This window comes from Protopterus annectens, chromosome 3.part1 (assembly GCF_019279795.1).
Source record: "Protopterus annectens isolate FY-2018-M chromosome 3.part1, PAN1.0, whole genome shotgun sequence".
Classification (NCBI taxonomy): domain Eukaryota; kingdom Metazoa; phylum Chordata; order Ceratodontiformes; family Protopteridae; genus Protopterus; species Protopterus annectens.
This window is the reverse complement of record NC_056732.1, coordinates 479,549,623-479,569,294: the sequence shown is the minus strand read 5'-3', so window position 1 is coordinate 479,569,294 and position 19,672 is coordinate 479,549,623. Positions and strand designations below refer to the sequence as shown.

Below are 19,672 nucleotides of genomic sequence, written 5' to 3'. Positions count from 1 at the left end.
CATTTTGTACACACCACTGCCAGATTTTCCTTTATGGTTATTGATATCATTAAGGGCAATAAATCCAATAAAACTGGGTGGCACTCTATTCTAAACAATAAAGAAAAAAAAGTGGATTGTCAAACTAGGTGGATTGTTCCCACCTGGTTTAAATGAACAATTCTAGTATGGACCAATGATCTTTGTGATGGGTGTATTTAATTTACAACAAAAGCTGTATTTGGTTTACACTGAAGAAGGCTGTGATATTTTCCGGCCGAAACCGGTCTGATTTTTTGTTGTTTTTTATGGATTTATATTAATAAAGATATTTTGGAACACAGTATGCTGGCTCTACTCTCTTTTGGCTTCTCCTATTTGTTATTGAGCCGTGCATTTGCCTCTCGTGCAGGAGTTATTTTTTGACTGTTACTAGAAAAAAATTTTACCATATCCTCCTACTCTTATCCAATACATATTAGTGCCCTCCTCTCTTCACTTCCTTTATCCCTTTATCTTCTTTTTCTCTACTTTTCACTCCCTAATTTATCACTCCTCTTTTTTTTATAATCCTTTTAAGATGCCTCTGACTAATCTAACCAAGCTAACACTCGCAGTTATACTCTCAACTGTCCTCACTTCAACCTACCTTCTTACCTCCATTGAAAAACTACACTATGTTCATCATAACCACTCTCTAAAACAAACAGCAATTTACACACATATACCCTCTAATAGACATATTAACATAACTTCCATTCCCAGTTACCTACTACCTAAATACCATAGACTCTCCCACATTAAATACAATTTCCCCTCAATAAATAAAGTGAAAATTCAAACTAACCTTAGGTATAATTCAGTAACAAAATGAAATAATCCCTCCTTAAAAGACGGTGACATCCACCCCAACCCTGGCCCTACCAACCCCACTATCCAAACAACCCACCCTAATCTCAATAACTCTCTCCTAATAGGACATGTTAATATCCAAAGCCCTAATAATAAAGTAGCCCACCTCCATGCCCTCCTAGATATTCACTCCTTTGATATCCTCTGCCTCACTGAAACTTGGTTGAAACCAGAAACTAAAGACAATAAAATCATTCCCCAAGGCTACAATATAGTGAGACAAGACCGAACAAAATGCAAAGGTGGTGGAGTAGCACTTCTATTTAAAGATGGACTTCATATCTCTACCCTACCATCTAATCCAACCCAGGATAATAACGCAGAATTCCTTATTACCAAACTTCAAATCAACGCAAATAAATCGTTATACATTATCTGCATCTACATACCACCCGGAAATAATATCACTACAATAGAGGCTATTCTAAGCTGGGTGTCTTCCACTTACCCCCAAGAAACAATAATACTAGGTGACTTTAATATTGACTGGAAAGGTATTACTGCTGAAAATCCTACCTCTCATATTAACCTCCATGGCTTTAACCAAACCATAACCTCCACAACCAGAACTAACAAACGTAATAAGAAAGAGAGCACGTTAGACTGGATACTCATGAATAAACAGAAACAATCTTACAAGGTAGGAACTCTGCCAGATGATGTTAGTGATCATTTTTTGACCTACACCATAAGAGAAAAGAAGGATCTTCCCAACCTCCCCACCTCTAGGATAGCACACTCTACCAAACACGTTAACTCAGAATTATTTCAAGCTGTGCTTAAAGCCTGCAACTGGAACCCTTTAAAAACCCTTCCACTTGAAGAGGCTGTAAGGTATCTTAACTCCAAATTCTTATCTATCCTGGATAAGCATGCTCCTAAACGGTCCATTAGAATGAAGTCTAACCCAGCCCCATGGCTTTCTAATGAAACTAGACATCAAATTTTGCTTAGGAACAAAGTATGGGCTAAGTGGAGAGCTAACAGAAATATCTCTGATCATCTACATTTCAGGCAGCTCAGAAATAGTACAAAAAAGGCAATACTTAAAGATAAAAAAAACTACTACTGTAAACTCCAACAAACTCACCAAAATAATCCTCAGAAGTTCTGGTCTAGCATTAATAAACTCCTTTCCCCAGGTAATTCCTGAACACCCACCACACTTGATGCAGATCCAAATACCCCCCATCAAACTGCAAATACCTTTAACTCTTTCTTCACTGAGACCATACAATCTCTAGCTAGTCAATTTATCCCAGATAACTCAAGCCTTCCCACCACCTCACCAGATTCTCTACCTAAATTAAAACTACAACCCATCTCTACTACTCTCATTTATAAATGTATTCAAAAACTCAAGCCATGCACTCCTTCTGCTGACCAGCTACCTTCCCAATATCTCCAAAAAGCAGCCAAAGTAATTGCCTATCCTATATCCATCCTTATAAATAGGACAATCCAAGAAGGAACCATTCCAGATATTTGGAAAATCTCCCACATAATCCCCTTACATAAAGGTGGGAACTCAAATGACTACTCTAACTATCGGCAAATTGCACTCTTAACACTCTTAGCAAAAATTATGGAAAAATGCATTCACCAACAACTTTTACATCATCTCTCTCAACATAACATAATAGCAAATTGTCAACATGGCTTTAGACCATCACATAGTACCACTACTGCCCATCTATCCTTTACAGATACCATCAATAGAAACCATAATAAAAACATCTTCTCATCTGCACTCTTTATTGACCTCTCTAAAGCTTTCAACATGGTAAACCACAACCTCTTAATCAATATTCTTGAATCTCTCTCCTTTGACTTTCAGGCTGTTAAATGGTTCAGATCCTACCTCAGCAGCAGGCAACAAGCAGTTCTCTGGGAAAATCAAATTTCATCCTTTTTGCCAGTCACCATAGGAGTCCCTCAGGGCTCCATTCTTGGACCACTTCTTTTCTCATTATTTATCAATGATCTCCATGTAGCAATTCCTCAAGCCACCTGCATTCAATATGCAGATGATTCCACACTAATATGCTCAGCAACCTCTCCATCTGAACTATATTCTCTTACTCAAAATGTTTTCAACACTGTAGAAACATGGTTTACAAAACGCTGCCTCCTTCTTAATGCCAAAAAAACAAAACTCCTTCTCTTTACCCCCACTACCAAGTCCTCCCCCATAGATTTCTCAACCTCTTCAAATAATGGCACTATTATATTCCCTGACTCTACCACTAAACTGTTAGGAATATCTATTGACAATAACCTTACATTTGATTACCATATAAATAACACCATTAAAACAGTCAACAGAAAAATAGGCTCCTTATATAGAATGAAACCTTTCCTAACCCCAGCAGCCAGAACCAAGATTGCTCACTCCCATCTAATCTCAACTCTTCTGTACACTTCACCTATTTTTACCAACCTAAAGAAAACTAACCTTAACAAACTAGCAACTTCCTATAATAACATTGCCAGATTTGCTACTGGCAATCCTTTTAGAACCCACCACTGTTTTAATCTTAGGCAACAAGACTGGCTGGAATTCCAAAACCATCTGATAATACTCCAACTCACGATTGCCCACAAGATATTGTACCAACCCAATAACACCCCTATACTCTCCAAGCTCTTAATCCCCTATAAAAATCTGAATTCCCTACGTTCTTCTAGCAAACTCCTCGCTAGCATAACAAAGTCTAATAATATGGCTGGTGACTCTCTGTTTACTAATGCAGCAGGAAAAAAATGGAACCTGTTACCCAATGAACTAACTCTAATCACATCCTTGCCACTCTTTAAACAAAAACTTAAAAAACACCTCCAAATGCACTGGTTATGCCCTTGTAGTAACCCTGACTAACCACCCTCTTCACCTCTGTTTCTTCCTATTCCAACCAAACTTCCAAACATTTTAATGCTTAGTCATGTAAGTAAGACTGACAGTGGTTAAACTCTAATTAACTTACTGCCGAAATCTTTCCACCTGATGTGAATATTTGCACATGATTCTTACTGTGTTACATTTGTTTTTGCTTTCTTAAGTGTAAATATTTTTACTGTTGCTTTTCTCAAGTGTTAATATCTTTAGTATGTAATAATTACTTGTATGTTTCTCTATTTTTATTAATCCTTTATTTACCATGTAACAATATTTCATATTTTCTATATCTGTTTGGAGCTTTTCTCCCCGGGCCTCTACTGAAAATGGAAATATATCCAGCTAGACTAGCCCGGTTAACAAATGTAAAATAAAATAAAATAAATAAATAAATAAATACAGCTTTCTCTAAACTATGTGTAAGAATAGGCCTATGCACTAATATATAAATGAAAATAAGTAACACAAGGCCATGTCATGCATCCTTGTACACTGCCTGTAAATTTTAGCTGTCAAAGGCAAAGTGTGCATAGACAGTACTTAGACAGTAATACTCTCAGCAGAGAGTTCAAACAGCATTGTGGGTGTCAATAAGTTTTCCTACACAAAACTGAGAACTGACTCATTTTGGTGCTGCAGATAGGGACAGTAATTTTAGCTATCTTTTCAAGTTTATGACTTTAGTCTTAAATATGTCCTATAGCATTTATGAGATTACATGATCATAAGTTCTGTGTATGTGCATTTGCGTGTGTGTGTGTGTGTGTGTGTGTGTGTGTGTGTGTGTGTGTGTGTGTGTGTGTGTGTGTGTGTGTGTGTGTGAGCGTGCACACAGAATTTTGTAAAAAATATACGTTTTAATATGTATCTTATAGCTACTAAACCTATTGCTTATAAACAATCTGACTATAGCCTATATGAAACCTTGTTGTATAAATTGCTGATTTTGGATTTTGCACTATTTTGAAAACTTTTATTTGGAAATGTTGGGGTGCTGAGGTCTGTATACTGAATGGAACTTTGGAAAACTTTGCAGTGGTATTACATAGCATTCAAGTAGCAGTTTTACCCAAAAAGTAGACATTGCCCAATTTTGATTTACAGTCCATGAAATGTTACATGCCAGTGGTGAAATATACTACTTTTACATAATGATGTGATACTTAACAAAAATAAAGTCTACTGTGTTTTTCTAACAATTGTGTTTAAAGGTATGTAGTCTGTCTCCCCAATGCAATAAAAAATACATAATGTCTGTCAAAGGTGAACACAGATTTCACATATAACTAATATACTTATGTACTCCAAAATACTTATGTTTTGATTTAATTCAATGCTTTGTTACACCTTGCTCAAATGTTATTATTCTGTCTTCTATTTTACTGTGTTTTTAGTAGTTTTGAAAATTGTATTGTACTTAACTTTGTTGATATTAATTTTGTAATAATTGTACATGGAGCTTTTCTCCCAGGGCCTCCATTGAAAATGGGCTCATTTTGGCCCAATGGACTTTCCCCGGTTAACAAACTGCAAATAAATAATAAGTAAATAAAATATGGCACACAGACAACTTCTCTGGAGAGGGTTCACCTTAAAACAATCTGTTCCTTGAATAGGAGATTATGACAGATATAAGATGTAGCATAACGCTGTCCCTGTACCACAGATGTGATGTACCATGCCGTGCTGTTCTAACAATTAATCCAAATTGTATAACTTGTAAATATTGACTAGAACAGTGAGAATGAGAAAAGACCCCACTTCAAACTTTGCACTGCGGATACAAACTTTTCTGCACAGGAACTGGGGCTTAACATCAAGACAATGTTTGTCAATTCTCATCTCATCAAAACAAACCCACAGAGTACTCTGCTACAAGAACAGAATAGCTGTTAAAAAGTTTTTACAGGCAGGGCTACTCCACCTTTATCTCCTTCTCCTACATCTCAATGTACACTAACTCTGAGGCCACTAAACCTTGGTGTCAGGTTTATCACTCCAATACTTCAGTGATCTCTCACTTAACATTATTAACAGTTGAGTTGGGATTTTGATTAGTCCACGTCAATGGATCAAGAGCTGACAATGAACTCCAACTAGAAGAGCCATGCTCACCTTCACACTAGCTCCAGCAGTGTGGAACACTTTCCCTTCTGAAGTATAAATCATGATGATTTTCTTGCATGTAAAATACAGTAAATCAACAGCATCATCAACTCTGCTCACTGCACGTTATGATTATGGCTAAATCTCTGTATCCCATTTTTTTCTCAAGATTACTTATTAATCATATGCAAATACATGGAGAGACTTATAATGGACCTAATCAAGTAGGACAACGGGACCCTCCAAACTCTGGACTTTTCTCACTTTAGATTCATCAAGGGAGGAACAGAGATCTTACTTACTCAACCTGGTGGATTTTTTGAAAATGTTACCAAAGCAATGGATGAAGGCAAAATAGTACACACTGCAAGTTTTTGACACAATTCTGTAATCAGGCTATGTCACCTGTTGGATTGCCAACTGGCTCACAGACAGGATGCAGGAAATCAAAGAGACCAATCACCAGTGGAGTATCCCAAGGTTCTGTGCTGGGACCACTTATGTTTGGCATCCACTTTTCTAAAGTAAAAGCCAACATCCAAGGGCTCTGGCTGGTTTGCAGATGACTGCAAGCTAGAAGCAGTCATTGAATCACCAATGACTTAGCCACCCTGCAGAAAGGTTTGTCTCTAATAAATAACTGGTGCCCAAATCCTGGACTGAAACTAAATGCCAAAAAATGCATTATTGTATCCTTTGGGAAGTCATCTACCCCAAGAAACTACCACATTGACAATATGCCCACAAGAGTTTAACCAGTTGTATGAGATTTGGGAACTTATGTGGACAGTGACAAATTTTGATCAACATGTGTCCATTGGTGTAAGGAAGTCCTTCTATATTGCACAGTTTATAAAAAAAGAGGATTGTGTCTAGATCTAGATATGTCATTGTTCCCCTTTACTCAGCCCTTATTAGGCCAATCATTGAATATAATGCCCCCTTTGGCATGTGTCTGTTGAGACACATGCAACAACTGGAATTCCCACAGATACCTTATTTAAAGGAAAAAAACCTTGTCACTATACTCAGTATCCTACAGACTGTTAAGAGGTGACCTTTGTCTGGCTTACATGACATCCTCAGATGCAATACCAATGGATTTACTGCACATCAGCAAGTCAAATGGCATTATAAATACTCAGTCTAGGGATCTAAATCTCTTCTGCAACATCAACAGAATGTTTGGTGGGACAGGTATATCTCACAGATGCTACTGCTGTTCTGGAAAAGTTTCCCAGTTCACATAAAACAAAGTTCATCCCTGTCTATATTCAAGCATGACATGGATGTATGGATGGGAAACAGAAATTTTACCCCAGAACTCCCCCCTTTACTATTAATGGACAGATGTAGCTCCTAAGTACTCTAGCCCATGCATGGGTCCCCTCAAATTATCTATGGTATGATCCCAATTATTTTCAATAAGGGTAATATATAATTATCAGTCAAGCACGTTTTCCAGGCCATCTTGGATTGGAAGGGGCCTTTCTCCAATCTAGTGAGAGGATTGTGCTGATTGGAACCTGTCTGGTGAATGGTGTCTAGGGCTAGGAGTAAGCATCTTCACTGGTCCTGTTGAAGCTTTTTTAAAGTTTTTTTTCAAGGTTTTAGATTCTGGTATTTAAGCCCTACATTTGAGCAGGTTTCTGCTTGTTTGTGCATTGCACAGCACCACACACTGCCGCACAATTGTGCTTCATAGCTGGACAGATAACGTTAACAGTTTCTCTTTAGATACAGCTGTAGCACACTAGTGTAGTCCTCATTCTTAGTACTTTCCTTGTCAAAGAAATACTACTAGTGAGCTGAAACCTATTAAACTGCCAACAAAATGAAAACCCAGACAGAAATATCCATCCACTGAGCTCCTCCTTGATTGATCCTGAAAAGCCCACCTTAATGATAAGAGTCTTCAACTAGCATTATGGACATTTGGACCACCCTTGTTTCTCCTGCCAACCTTGTTGACTTGGGTATCTTGAGGCAGTGTAGCAATTACCTCATGTACACCGATAACCCTCTACTAATAACTCAGTCTAGTACAGAGTGTGAGAGATGGATCTACACCAAGAATCTTGAATCCATGCTCTTCTGCACTCAAAACAGTAACACAGAAGAGGTTGTCAACCCACCCACCACTACACATGCACATAGTGCCACTTCTTATACACATAGTATGCATCTTATACAAAAATCAACATATGTGGAAGTTCTCTCAAAAAAATTACCAAAACATCAAAGACCTCCAAAACACAAGACTGCTACAACTAACACAATTCCCATAAACCTGTGACAAATAGGAACACCAGTGTCTCATCTACCAAGCCTGTAAGGGGTAACACTCAAAAAACACATTTTCTAATCATTGGAGACTCAGTAGTGAGATACATAGATGTCCCACTCACCAGACTGGACAAAGAGAAAGTCACAGTCAGCGGCCTGTCTGGTGCCAGGATTCATAAGATCATGCATGCAATCAAGTCTCTCAGTAACAAGTACCATTATGACTTTGTCATAGTTCATGTTGGAGTAAACAACTTGAGATGTACCTCACCGGACTATACATGATTGAGCTGTCTAAGTAAGTGTCCCAGGCAGGTATGTTCCCTAGCCTTGAGCAACATACTGCCCTCACCTAGAATGATGCCACAGTATAAACAAAAATGACTGAGTTCAATAATTGGCTTAGTTTTTGGTGTCATTCATAGGGGATCCAGTTCCTGTCAACCTGAGAAGCCATGGTCAACAAATCTCGCTGCTTTGCCAGAGATAATTTGCACCTGGCACCTCTAGGCTTGCCTGCCCCATAGTGTCTTTTTTAGGTAAGGTCTCAAAAACAAACTTACCGACGTGATATTTGCCAGTCATAACAAAATAAGGGTCATGCTGCTAAATGCTATGAGCCTAAACCAAAAACTGCATACCCTAGAAACTCTTCTACCACTGGAAGATGTAGATGTCTGTCACAGAAACCTGGTTCAAGGCCTCAGACAGTACCCCAGCCTTGCAAGGCTACAGTGCCTTCCACACATTCAGACCACAAAACAAATGTGTGAGAACCAAAGGAGGCAATGTTTCCATCTGTATTAGAGATAAATTCACCTCTCATCTAGTTAGACTGGACAACTCCAGAGTTACTCCAAGTTCAGGTTACAGTGAGTAAGACTCCCAATTCAAGTCATATCAGTTATAGAACCCCCTCCATGGGTTATGGCGCTCATGAAGCCTGCTTGACCAAACTGGAGACAATCTAAATATTACCAAATACTCTGCTTATGGGGAATTTCAATTATCCCACCATCATCTGGGAAACCTACGCTAGCCCTAACTTGCTAGTGCAAAAGTTCCTTGACTTTGTTAACTCAAATGCCCTGAAACAAATTGTTCATACCCTGACGAGAGGAACAAACATACTAGATCTGGTCCTCACCAACATGTCAAACAGATGCACTGCCTTAACTGTAGGACTTTCATTAGTTAAATCTTATCACAGATCAGTTACCTTTGAGCTGGCACTAACACCAGAACTCACAAAGGGTGAAATCAGACTAAAGAACTTCACAAAGGCAAACTACACCCTCCTAGGTGAAGGTATAAATGCATTCCAAGCCCCACTCCCAGCTGGAAGTGGCAACTACACCAAAGCTTACACTAAAGCCCTGTACAATCACTTGCATAAGTGTACAGACTTGGCTCTCCAATTGCTGCAGGTGCTTTGTACAGTACTGTAAAATCAGAGCCCCAAGTAAAGCAAGCCACCATGGTGGACATCCAGCATCAATAAACTTTACAATAAATGCAAAAAGTTGTTTCCAAGAAAGCAAAGGTGTGACCCCAACAATGGAAAAGCACCCTCCTCAGTCTGAACAGGCAAATAAGACAACTTGTCAAATCCTCTAAGGGCTTCTTTTAGAAAAAATTGGCAAGCACAGCCAAGGATAACCATAAGGCCTTTTGCAACTATTTATGTAGCCTAAAAGGTAGGACCCAATCATGTGTACAACTAGAGACCAACGGTATCACACACACTGACCCTACAGAGATAGCAAACCTGCTAGCAGATAGGCTTGGTGAAAATTTCACTCACTTACCCCCTCCAAACCTTCCCCCAAACTCCCTACCACCCTACATATCTGAAGAACAGGTCATCAAAGCCCTGTCCAAGGCAAAAAGCACAGTCTCTATGGGACCAGACGGCATCCTAGGTTGTCTTATAAACAGGCTAAAACATGAACTAGCACCAACACTAAGTACCTTTTTCAAACATAGTCTAACCCCAGACTTTGTTCCTGCAAAATGCAGAATAGCAACAGTTATTGCCCTCTGCAAAGGTAGCCAACCAATAGACCTGAGGAATTACAGACCCATAAGCCTGACCAGCCTCATCTGTAAGGCCATGGAACGTGTCATTACGGACGTCATAAATAAAGACATAGGTGACTTCAAAACCCCGGATCCTACCCAATTCAGCTTCATCAAGGACAGATCCTGCCCGTTAAATCTGGTGGATTTTTTTGCAAATATGACCAGGGCCATTGAGAAAGGCAAATCTGTACACACAGCATAGCTCGACTTAGCAAAGGCTTTCATCACAATCCCACACTCAGGCATTACCGATAAACTTAGTAAACTGAATGTAAACCCCTTCATTGTAAGATGGGTTGCCAGCTGGCTCACAAATCAGAAACACACTATCAAAGTGGGTAACTCCATATCAACCAGCAGAGCTGTTAACAGCAGGGTGCCACAGGGGTCAGTGCTGGGCCCCCTACTGTTTGGTATTTCAGGTTAAAACTAAGGGATTGTGGCTGACCAAGTTTGCAGATGACTGCAAACTGGGTGCAATTACTAAATCCCCAAATTATGTCAGTATATTCCAATAGGGTCTAACACAGACCAACAACTGGTGTCTTAGTCATGGTCTCAAACTGAATGCAATGAAATGCATCATCATTCCCTTCAGCACAAACAATGTCCCTTCACACTGTCAAATCAACAACAATGCCCTAAGTACCCACAAAGTGGTAAGGGACCTGGGATCACAAGTTGACTGTGACCTTAACTTCAACCACCATGTGTCTGCTGTAGCAAGGAAGGCTTTCTATGTAGCACACTTGATTATTAAAGCCATCACCTCAAGAGCAAAAGAGGTAATAACCTCTCTATACTCATCACTAATCCGGCCCATAATTGAGTGTAATGTCCAGTTCAACATGTACCGTACAAAGCACCTGCAGCAACTGGAGAGACCTCAGAGGTTTCTAACAAAGAAGATCAAGGGACTCCAACACATACCTAACACAGACTGACTAAAGTCCCTGTCACTATACTCTGTATCTTATAGATTTCTTATGGGAGACTTATGCCTGGTGTACAGAGCAATCTCAGACCCAAACCTAATTAACTTGCTGCATATCTGTAAATCATACGGAAGTAGGGCCACCCATTCCAAGGATCGAAATATGGCCTGTGATTTAAATAGGACATGCTGGAGGGACAGATTTATCTCCCACTGACTGATGCAGTTTTCAAAGAGGCTACCTATTCATGTGAAACACAGCACCTCTATGACACTGTTCAACAGGAACCTGGATGAGTGGCTGGGGCACCGTAAATTCTTAATGGGGACAGCATCCACAGCTTTATTGAACATGGCCAGCTATTACTATATGCAGTCTTGGATATTAACTATCATTTCTATGGTATTACATTGGGATAAAATGGCTAGGCTTGAAATGTCTTCTGGGTCGATAGCCTAGTAATCTCCTATGATCCTATGGGATGGGTAATAACCACATGGAATCGATTCATTTGAGCACAAAATGAGAAATGGGCTAGGCTTAAAATGTCCCACTGTGACTTCTATGAGGAGGGTCTCCACTTCTGGGGAGAGGATTGAAGTTCCTAACAAGTGAAAGTTGTCATGCGCCACTGACTGAGGCTGTGCTGTCAGGGGTCCATCACATTGCATTTTCTCCATGGATTTTCATTTAAAACCTTCCTTTTTCTCAGATGTGCTAAACTACATTTGAGAGCAGGTATTGAATGGCAATGTGAGGGAAATAGCCACACCTCTCTGTTGATGTGCCCTAAATTTGCCTGCCCATCTTATATTGCTGCAGCTTTGTAAAGTCACAGCCATGCAAAAATCACAGGAGGTCATACCATGGCACATATCCATAGCAAATATCCTTCCCTGAAAGTGGTCACTGCCTTTGCCTGTTGTCAGTTCCTCCAGCAACAGGGCTCCTAAGTAAACTAGCATCATCCAGGGCACAATTAGGGCTTCATCCCTTGATCCTTGCAGCAAATAATATGCTCAGTGTTTGGCTGTAACTGCTGATGCACCCATATCAACTACACAAAGTCACCAAGTATGTAATCATAAAACATTAGACAGGCTTTAAATAGGAAAATATAGATGCAGGACAGACTTCAAAAGGTAAGACACAACGAACCAAAGGAACAAAAAAGACTAAGAATGGGAGGAAATAGGCACTTACGTGTAGTTGCAAGAACTTTAGCTGCATCACTTTCGGTTTCATCATTAAAAATTGCTGTCAGAGTAACTTCATATTCATTACTATGTGTTAAACCATCAATGATGTAGCTGTTGTCATTCCCATTTAAAACAACCTTGAAAATAAAAGCATGATTACATTTTTAATCAATACGGGAAATGTACAGTCCAGTAAAGAATGCTGAAAGAAATATTATAATGTACAGTTAAACAACAGTACATTGCATAAATTGAGCCATGGAGGAAAAAGGACACAATGTCACCAAAAACTTGCTAAGGAACAGATTGGAAGCTAGCATTTATATGTGCTTCACATTTTTACACAATGTTTTAATTGCTGTAATCCAGAAGCCAGACTAGATTTTCGTTAACATATTATATTACACGTTTTACAAATGAGGAAAGAATAATAGAAATAAAAAAAATGTTTGGAACAAAGCCATATTTACATGTATGCAAATATCTTGGTGTTCATAGGTTCATACTAAGCTAACTGCCCTTGCGAGACATTTTAAGCCTAGCCAATTATCCCTTGTGAGACTCAAACCCTGCACCTTGAATTTGTAAATCTGGGTGGGAAAGTAATAATGTAAGCATTCTGCATGCACACGCATAGCATACACTAACACATATGCACATGTGCGTGCGCGCATACACACACACACACACACACACACACACACACACACACACACACACACACACACACACACACCTAAAACACCTCTTACTTTCCCTTCCCCATTCTCGAGTATCCCCTAACCTGGTTTAATTGCCTAATGGTTGTGTTTTCTGACTTCCTTTTCAGTCATATAGGGATCATCAAAGGATGCCCGGAATTATGGTTCGACTATGTTTTCTGATGGGTGACATGGAAGGATATCAAGCAGAAAACAGGAGTCTGTTTGAACAAGTCCACCCCAAAATACTTATCTGCATTTTTTAGATCATGCTGTTAGCATATGATATGACTCTGTGCGTAATCTATAGTGGGTCCTGCCAAAGAGCAATCCCACAACAAGAGTTCAATCAGTTCTTCAGCTCTAGGACAGCTGTCATTTGGTGATTTGGCTCCTTCTCCCCAAACCACTGGTGGTTAGATTGCTTGTTTAAACCTTTCTTGGCTCTGAAGCAGTAAAGGATAAAGTCATTATTTTATTTATCCTTTGTTGACCAAGTTAGTCCCACTAAACTAGTATTCTCTTTTCAGAGGGAAACTCAAGGTGGTATTTATACTATTATAGGAAATTTGGTTATGGCACAAGGAAGTTCTCCTACTTGTTATGGCACTCATAGTGTGTACAGCTAATAAGTGTGACTGTCCTTTCCTAGCATGGAGGCGGCTGGGAGCATACCTCTCAACTGTCCAGATTTCACAAAATGTCCAGATTTTTGCCACATATTTTTAGTCTGGTCTTCATAAAATTTTGTTTTTCTGGCAAATTATTGGCAAAATGTTGAAGACTAAATTCAGAAAATATTGATAGATATTTACATTTCAGACATCCTACTCTTCAGAAAATTCATGCTAATGTAAAACTTGTTATTCTATCAACTTTCTAAGTCTGTAAGAGCAATATTTAAAAAAATTTCCATATTTTTGGGCCTTTGTCCCCCATAATTTATGCCTATGTCCAGATTTCTTGCTCTAAGAGGCTGAGAGGTACAACTGGAAGAAGTAAAGATGGCAACTGTAGAAGATGGAGATGAGGCGAATGCTAACTCCGTAGCAATGCTTTCAGCCCTGTAGGAAACAAAAATAGTTCCAGAAGTCAGAAAAGAGGATTGAGTGGAAGATACAGAGGAAATCTTCCAGAGGGCTGTTCACAGGGTCGAGAAGTGATGGAGTTATAATTACAACTCTCCAGTTGGGAGGTCGAGGGATGATATAATGGAGAATTTGTTAGAGTAGAGTGAACCGGAGATAGGGAAAGAGACTTCATGGTGAAATAATAGAAAAATTCAGTAGCAAGGAAGAAAAGCAGAAGAAATCATTTGCAGAAGTAATTGGCACAAGAAAAGATACAGAAAAGGAGAAGAAGAAAAGAGAAGGCATTTAAGAGAAGAAATTTATTGTGAGAACACAAAGTAAAAAGGAGGTAGAATTGGACAGGTATGAGATTTGAGACAAGGTGACTCTGCCTTTAGGCATAAAGGCACAGGAAGTAAGAATTTTCTTTCTAGTAAAAAAAAAATAAGACATGCTGTGATATTTCGTTTTGAGACTGCTGATATCTTAGAGACTTTTTAAAAAGAAATATGGAGTAAAAAAGACATTTTTCCTTGGAATAATTATGTTATAAATTCTTTCTTTAGAGAAACACAGAAAACATTAATATACAGTTTTGAACAGACATTGAAAGATATACTGTAAAAAAGTATTTATTAAAAAAATTATTGCAATGAAGTCAAAGGCATTTCAAAAGTGTTTGACAAGAGAAGACTTTGGAAAGGAACTTGGGACTGTAATGTGATTGTGAAAGTGGAGAAAGTTAAAATGATACATATTCCAACTATGACTAATGTTGATGGACAGAGAACTTTTGTTAAATATTGGGGGCAACCAAACATGTTTTTTCAGTGTGAGGGAGGGACATTTTCTAAATAATTGTGATAAAAAAGATGCTGTTCATGTGGGGAAACAGGTTATAACGCAAAGAATTGTAAAGTAGCATGTTGTAAGCATAAGCAAACAGGGCATGTATGGATGAATTGTGAGAAGGAGAGAAATTTAGAAGGTGAAGCTGAACAAAAAATATAATTGATAAAGACATAATACAAGCGGAAGGTCAACAAAAAGAAAAAGGAGAAGGTAATAATATAAATCAAGAATAGAGTTTGGGTAATATACAAAAAAGTAAAGGAGACAGAGAATAAAACAGAAATTAGTGATGAAGAGGATTTAAACTGGAAAGTAGTTAAGAAAAATTATAATAGGAAAAAGAGTTAAAGATAGAAAACAAACATTTTAGAAATTAGGAATAAAATGTTAAAAAGAAAAGATATGAATAATTAAAACAATTTTTCATAAATTAAAATTAAGAGTAGAAAATAATCTTAGAATTCTATCTATTAATGTCAAAAGTATCAAGAATATAGCTAGGAGAATTGGAATAATAGTATGGTGTAAGAACTGTGACATGGATTTGATAGTATTAGAGGATATTAGGCTTTTGAATAAAGAAGAAAGAGAACAAACAGAAGTATTATGACCAGGTGGTAATATGGAATTTAGGACATGACAAAATGTTCAGGTATTGCTATATTGTATTGCAAAATAAATAAAATTTTAAAATATACATTGGTCAGATTAGGAAGATTGATGGAATCGGATTTTAGATGGGAAGGAAAAGTGTATAGTTTAATAGCAATATGTGTTTATGTGTTATATAACATATAATATATATATATATATATATATATATATATATATATATATATATATATATAAATATATATAAATATAATATTGCTAGATTTGCCACTGGTGCAGCCTACAGAACGCACCACTGTCTGAACCTAAATCTTCTAGGGTGGCTTGAAATGCCTAACCAACTTCACTACAACCAATTAATAGTAGCCTATAAAATCCTCTACCAACCTGAAAACACGCCTATACTTAAAAGCATCATAACCCCTTATAGTCACCTTAAGACACTTTGCTCATCCAACAAGCTACTAGTTCAAACACTCAAATCTGACACCTCAGCTGGTGACTCTCTATTTGCCAACTATTTTGGCAAAACATGGAACTCACTCCCTGCTGAGGTACCTCAGAGCCCACTCTATCCCACTTCAAAAATAGTCTTAAACTGCTCCTTAAAAGCCGCAGGCTTTGTCCTTGTTCTTGCCCAGACTAACTCCCACAACACAAGCACGTGCTAAATATGATGCCTGTCGTCATCTAGTTTTCTTTCTTATTGAAAGGTTACTACTTTGTATTAAATATGATAGACTGTATTGACTTTTATCCTGACATGAGAGTGCTATTGAAATGTAATTGTAATAGTGATGCACTTGTATTATGTAAAATACCTCTGTATGTACAATACCTCTCTGTATGTGTGGTGCTGTAATAGTGCACTGATTGTAACATGTAATTTATCTGTGTGTGTATGTATGTATGGAGCTTTTCTCCCCGGGCCTCCGCTGAAAATGAACATATATCCAGTTGGACTATCCCGGTCAACAAATGTAAAATAAAATAAATAAAATAAATGAATAAAATAAATAAAAATATAAAGGAAGGGAGAAATTATTTTTAGATGTATTAAATTATGTTATAGTGAATATGGATATCACAGTAACATGAGACTGTAATTGCAATTTAAGATATAAGAAGCAAATATGTAAAATAGATAAAAAGCAATGGAAAAAATATTAAAATGCGGAAATCTAAGATAATGGAACTTAAATAAAAACACATATAGAAGAGGGAGGTTTCAAGCAGAAATAGATTATTTTCTTTTATCAAGAACTATAAAAGATATAATTGAAAAAATAGTAGAGATGTGTTTTGCAGATCATTTAGCTATATAGATTGAGATAAAGGAAAATAAAGAACATTTTAAAATAGGAAAAGGTAAATAAATAAAAAAGAATGGAATAAAGATAACCAAGAGGATATAATAAAGTTATGGAACAATCATTCAACAATGAAAGATTTCTAAAAGAAATAGTCAGAATGGTGGATAATATTTTATGAAAAATATAAGAAGATATATTTGATATAGGAAAATGAGAGAAGAAAACACAAAAAGGATGGCAAGCTCAAAACAATACTTTGACTAGTTTAGCTAGGAATGAAAATGATTATTTTAGGAATGAAGAAGAAATGTATCAAACAATTCAAGATAAAATTAAAGAGTTATTATATAGGCAAAGATATTTTTGCAGGGAAAGAAGGAAGAAACATCACCATATTTAAGTACTAAAGTTAAAGAGGATAATGGTGTTATGAGGGGAATGAAGAATAGTAATATGAAAATTGAAAAAGGACAACTTAAAATAACAGATACTGTTGTTAAATATGTGAAAGGCATGGTAAAAGAAAGAGGAGTGAAAAGAAAAGGTATATAGAAGATAAAACAATTTACAGAAGGAATACATAAATAAGTGTTGCAGCAAATTACAATGGTTGAGATAGACAAGTTAATAAAGGTGTAAATGTGGACACTGCAGCTGGATTGGATGGTACATGCCATCAAATGTATGCAAAATTAATGATATGTCAAAAAGAGATATTAATAAAAGTATTTAATGACTGGTTAAATGATGGGATAACTTATGAAGAAATGTGTGAGGGTGTAAAGCGAGTTATATGGAAAAGGCAGAAAAAATGAGATTAAAAACTGGAGACCTGTAACACTGAATAATTGTGATTATAAGTTATTCATAAAAGTAATACAGAAAAGATTAGAAGACAAATTACATTTTATAATAGAAGAATATGTTTATGAGGTTAGAGGAAATTCAAGAGATTTTAATGATAATTAGGGGAAATAGTAGATGATTTTAAGAAAGATAAGACAGAAGCAAATTTAATAGTGGCAGATATAAACAAAGCATTTGATTCAATGCAGCATGGTATTTTATGGCAATTAATCAAAGAATATAATTTTAGTGTAAAGACAAAAAAGTATGTGAATCAGTATATAAAATATTAAAAATATTGAAAATATTAAAATTGAGGTTTCAGTAAATGGTCAGTTTAGGAAAAAAATAGAGATGAAAAGCGGTATAAAGCATGATGTCCAATGAGCAGTTTTTTTCTATATAATGGTTATGAATCGTGTGATAAAAGGATTAAATGAAGAGTTGGATAAGAGTAAATATATATAAGAAAAGGGTGCAAAGCATTCTGTTACTATGTCTTATGTTGATGATATAATACTAATAGCAAAAATGGAAAATAAATGGGAAATGTGATTAGAAATGTACATAGTGGATTACAAGAAGTTGGTCTGAATATTAATAAAGAAAAATATAAGGCTTTAGGGGGTGAGAAAGATTTGGAAGGTATAACATTTTATGGAAACAATATCAGCTTTAAGAAATGAATTTGGGGAATATGATATAAAAGAAACATGCAAAAAATATTGAGAAATTTACAAGGACTTAATGTTATGTGAAGTAAGTATAAGTTGTTATTATATATAAAAATTATACCTGATAAATTCAATAAGGATGGGGAAATATCATATTTAGTTAGTGTACATATGATTCCTAGTGATATGGAAAAACAATTTATGGATATTATTTTTCAATTTATTTGGGCATCCAGATTGACTCCAGTTAAAAGAGGGGTTTTGTACATGAAAAAAACAAAGGAGGTTTGTGTTTATTGAATATGATAATGTATGGAACATTTTTAAATTTATATAAAGTTTTGAGATAGATAAGTGGAAAAGAGAATAAGTTAGTGATTAATATATTTAAAGAAAAATATAAGAAATAATGGAATTTAATTAAATGAATAAAAGAGAGAAAGAATGGAAAAATGAAGAGATATGGATATATCAAGGAAAAGTGAAAGTGTGGAAATTAGTTGTAGATAAAACTGAAGAAAACAGGAAAAGCTGGTACAAAAATGTTATGGCAAAAATTATTATGTGAATCCTTGGGAAGATTTAACAAAAGAAAAAAATGAAGCAAAGAAATAGACAGTGTATAACAATGTTGTATATCAAGATTTTTATGGAGGTTACAAATTAACAAATTACCTGTTAAAGGAAATATGCATTAGAAAAAAGATTAATTAGAGAGTTTGTCTGTATTGTGGAAAATTAGAAACATCAGACTATATTTTTTAAGATGTAAAAGAGTTAAGACAATTGTGGGAAAAGATAATAGGAAGTAAAATAGTTAAACAATTGAAAGATTATAAAGAAATAGGCATGGACATAATTGAGTATGTTTTTATAGCAAGCATAGTAAAGAATATGTTAATAATATGTGTAAAAAAATGGGTATAATTTGGACAATCTGGAATGAAAGGTTAAGTTATGTTTAATGGAAAATGGATATTAAATATTATAAGGAAAATTAAGTGGTGGTAATGTAAAAAAGAGTGGGGATCTATATGAATGTAAAGCAATCAAGGAATGTAATATGAAATATTGGCACTTTGTGTAAATATGTAAAGATGTGAATATAAATATTGTAAATAAGTCATAAATAAAAATTCCCTACCATTTCCATTTTAGCTTGCTGTTATGCATCACAAGAACTAGGTGACTGTGAGAAATCCAAGATGG

The 19,672-nt window shown here is 36.4% G+C and overlaps 1 protein-coding gene across 2 annotated transcripts in view; it reads right to left on the bottom strand.

Moving 5' to 3' along the window:
• COL14A1 (collagen type XIV alpha 1 chain) overlaps window positions 1–19,672 on the bottom strand; it is a gene marked incomplete at its 3' end in the record, with an annotated part of 1,869,522 nt that overhangs the window by 1,098,371 nt on the left and 751,479 nt on the right. For both annotated transcript variants that reach the window (XM_044066920.1, XM_044066919.1), the window contains 1 exon segment: window positions 12,400–12,532. In XM_044066920.1, the coding sequence (XP_043922855.1) occupies window positions 12,400–12,532 (133 nt within the window).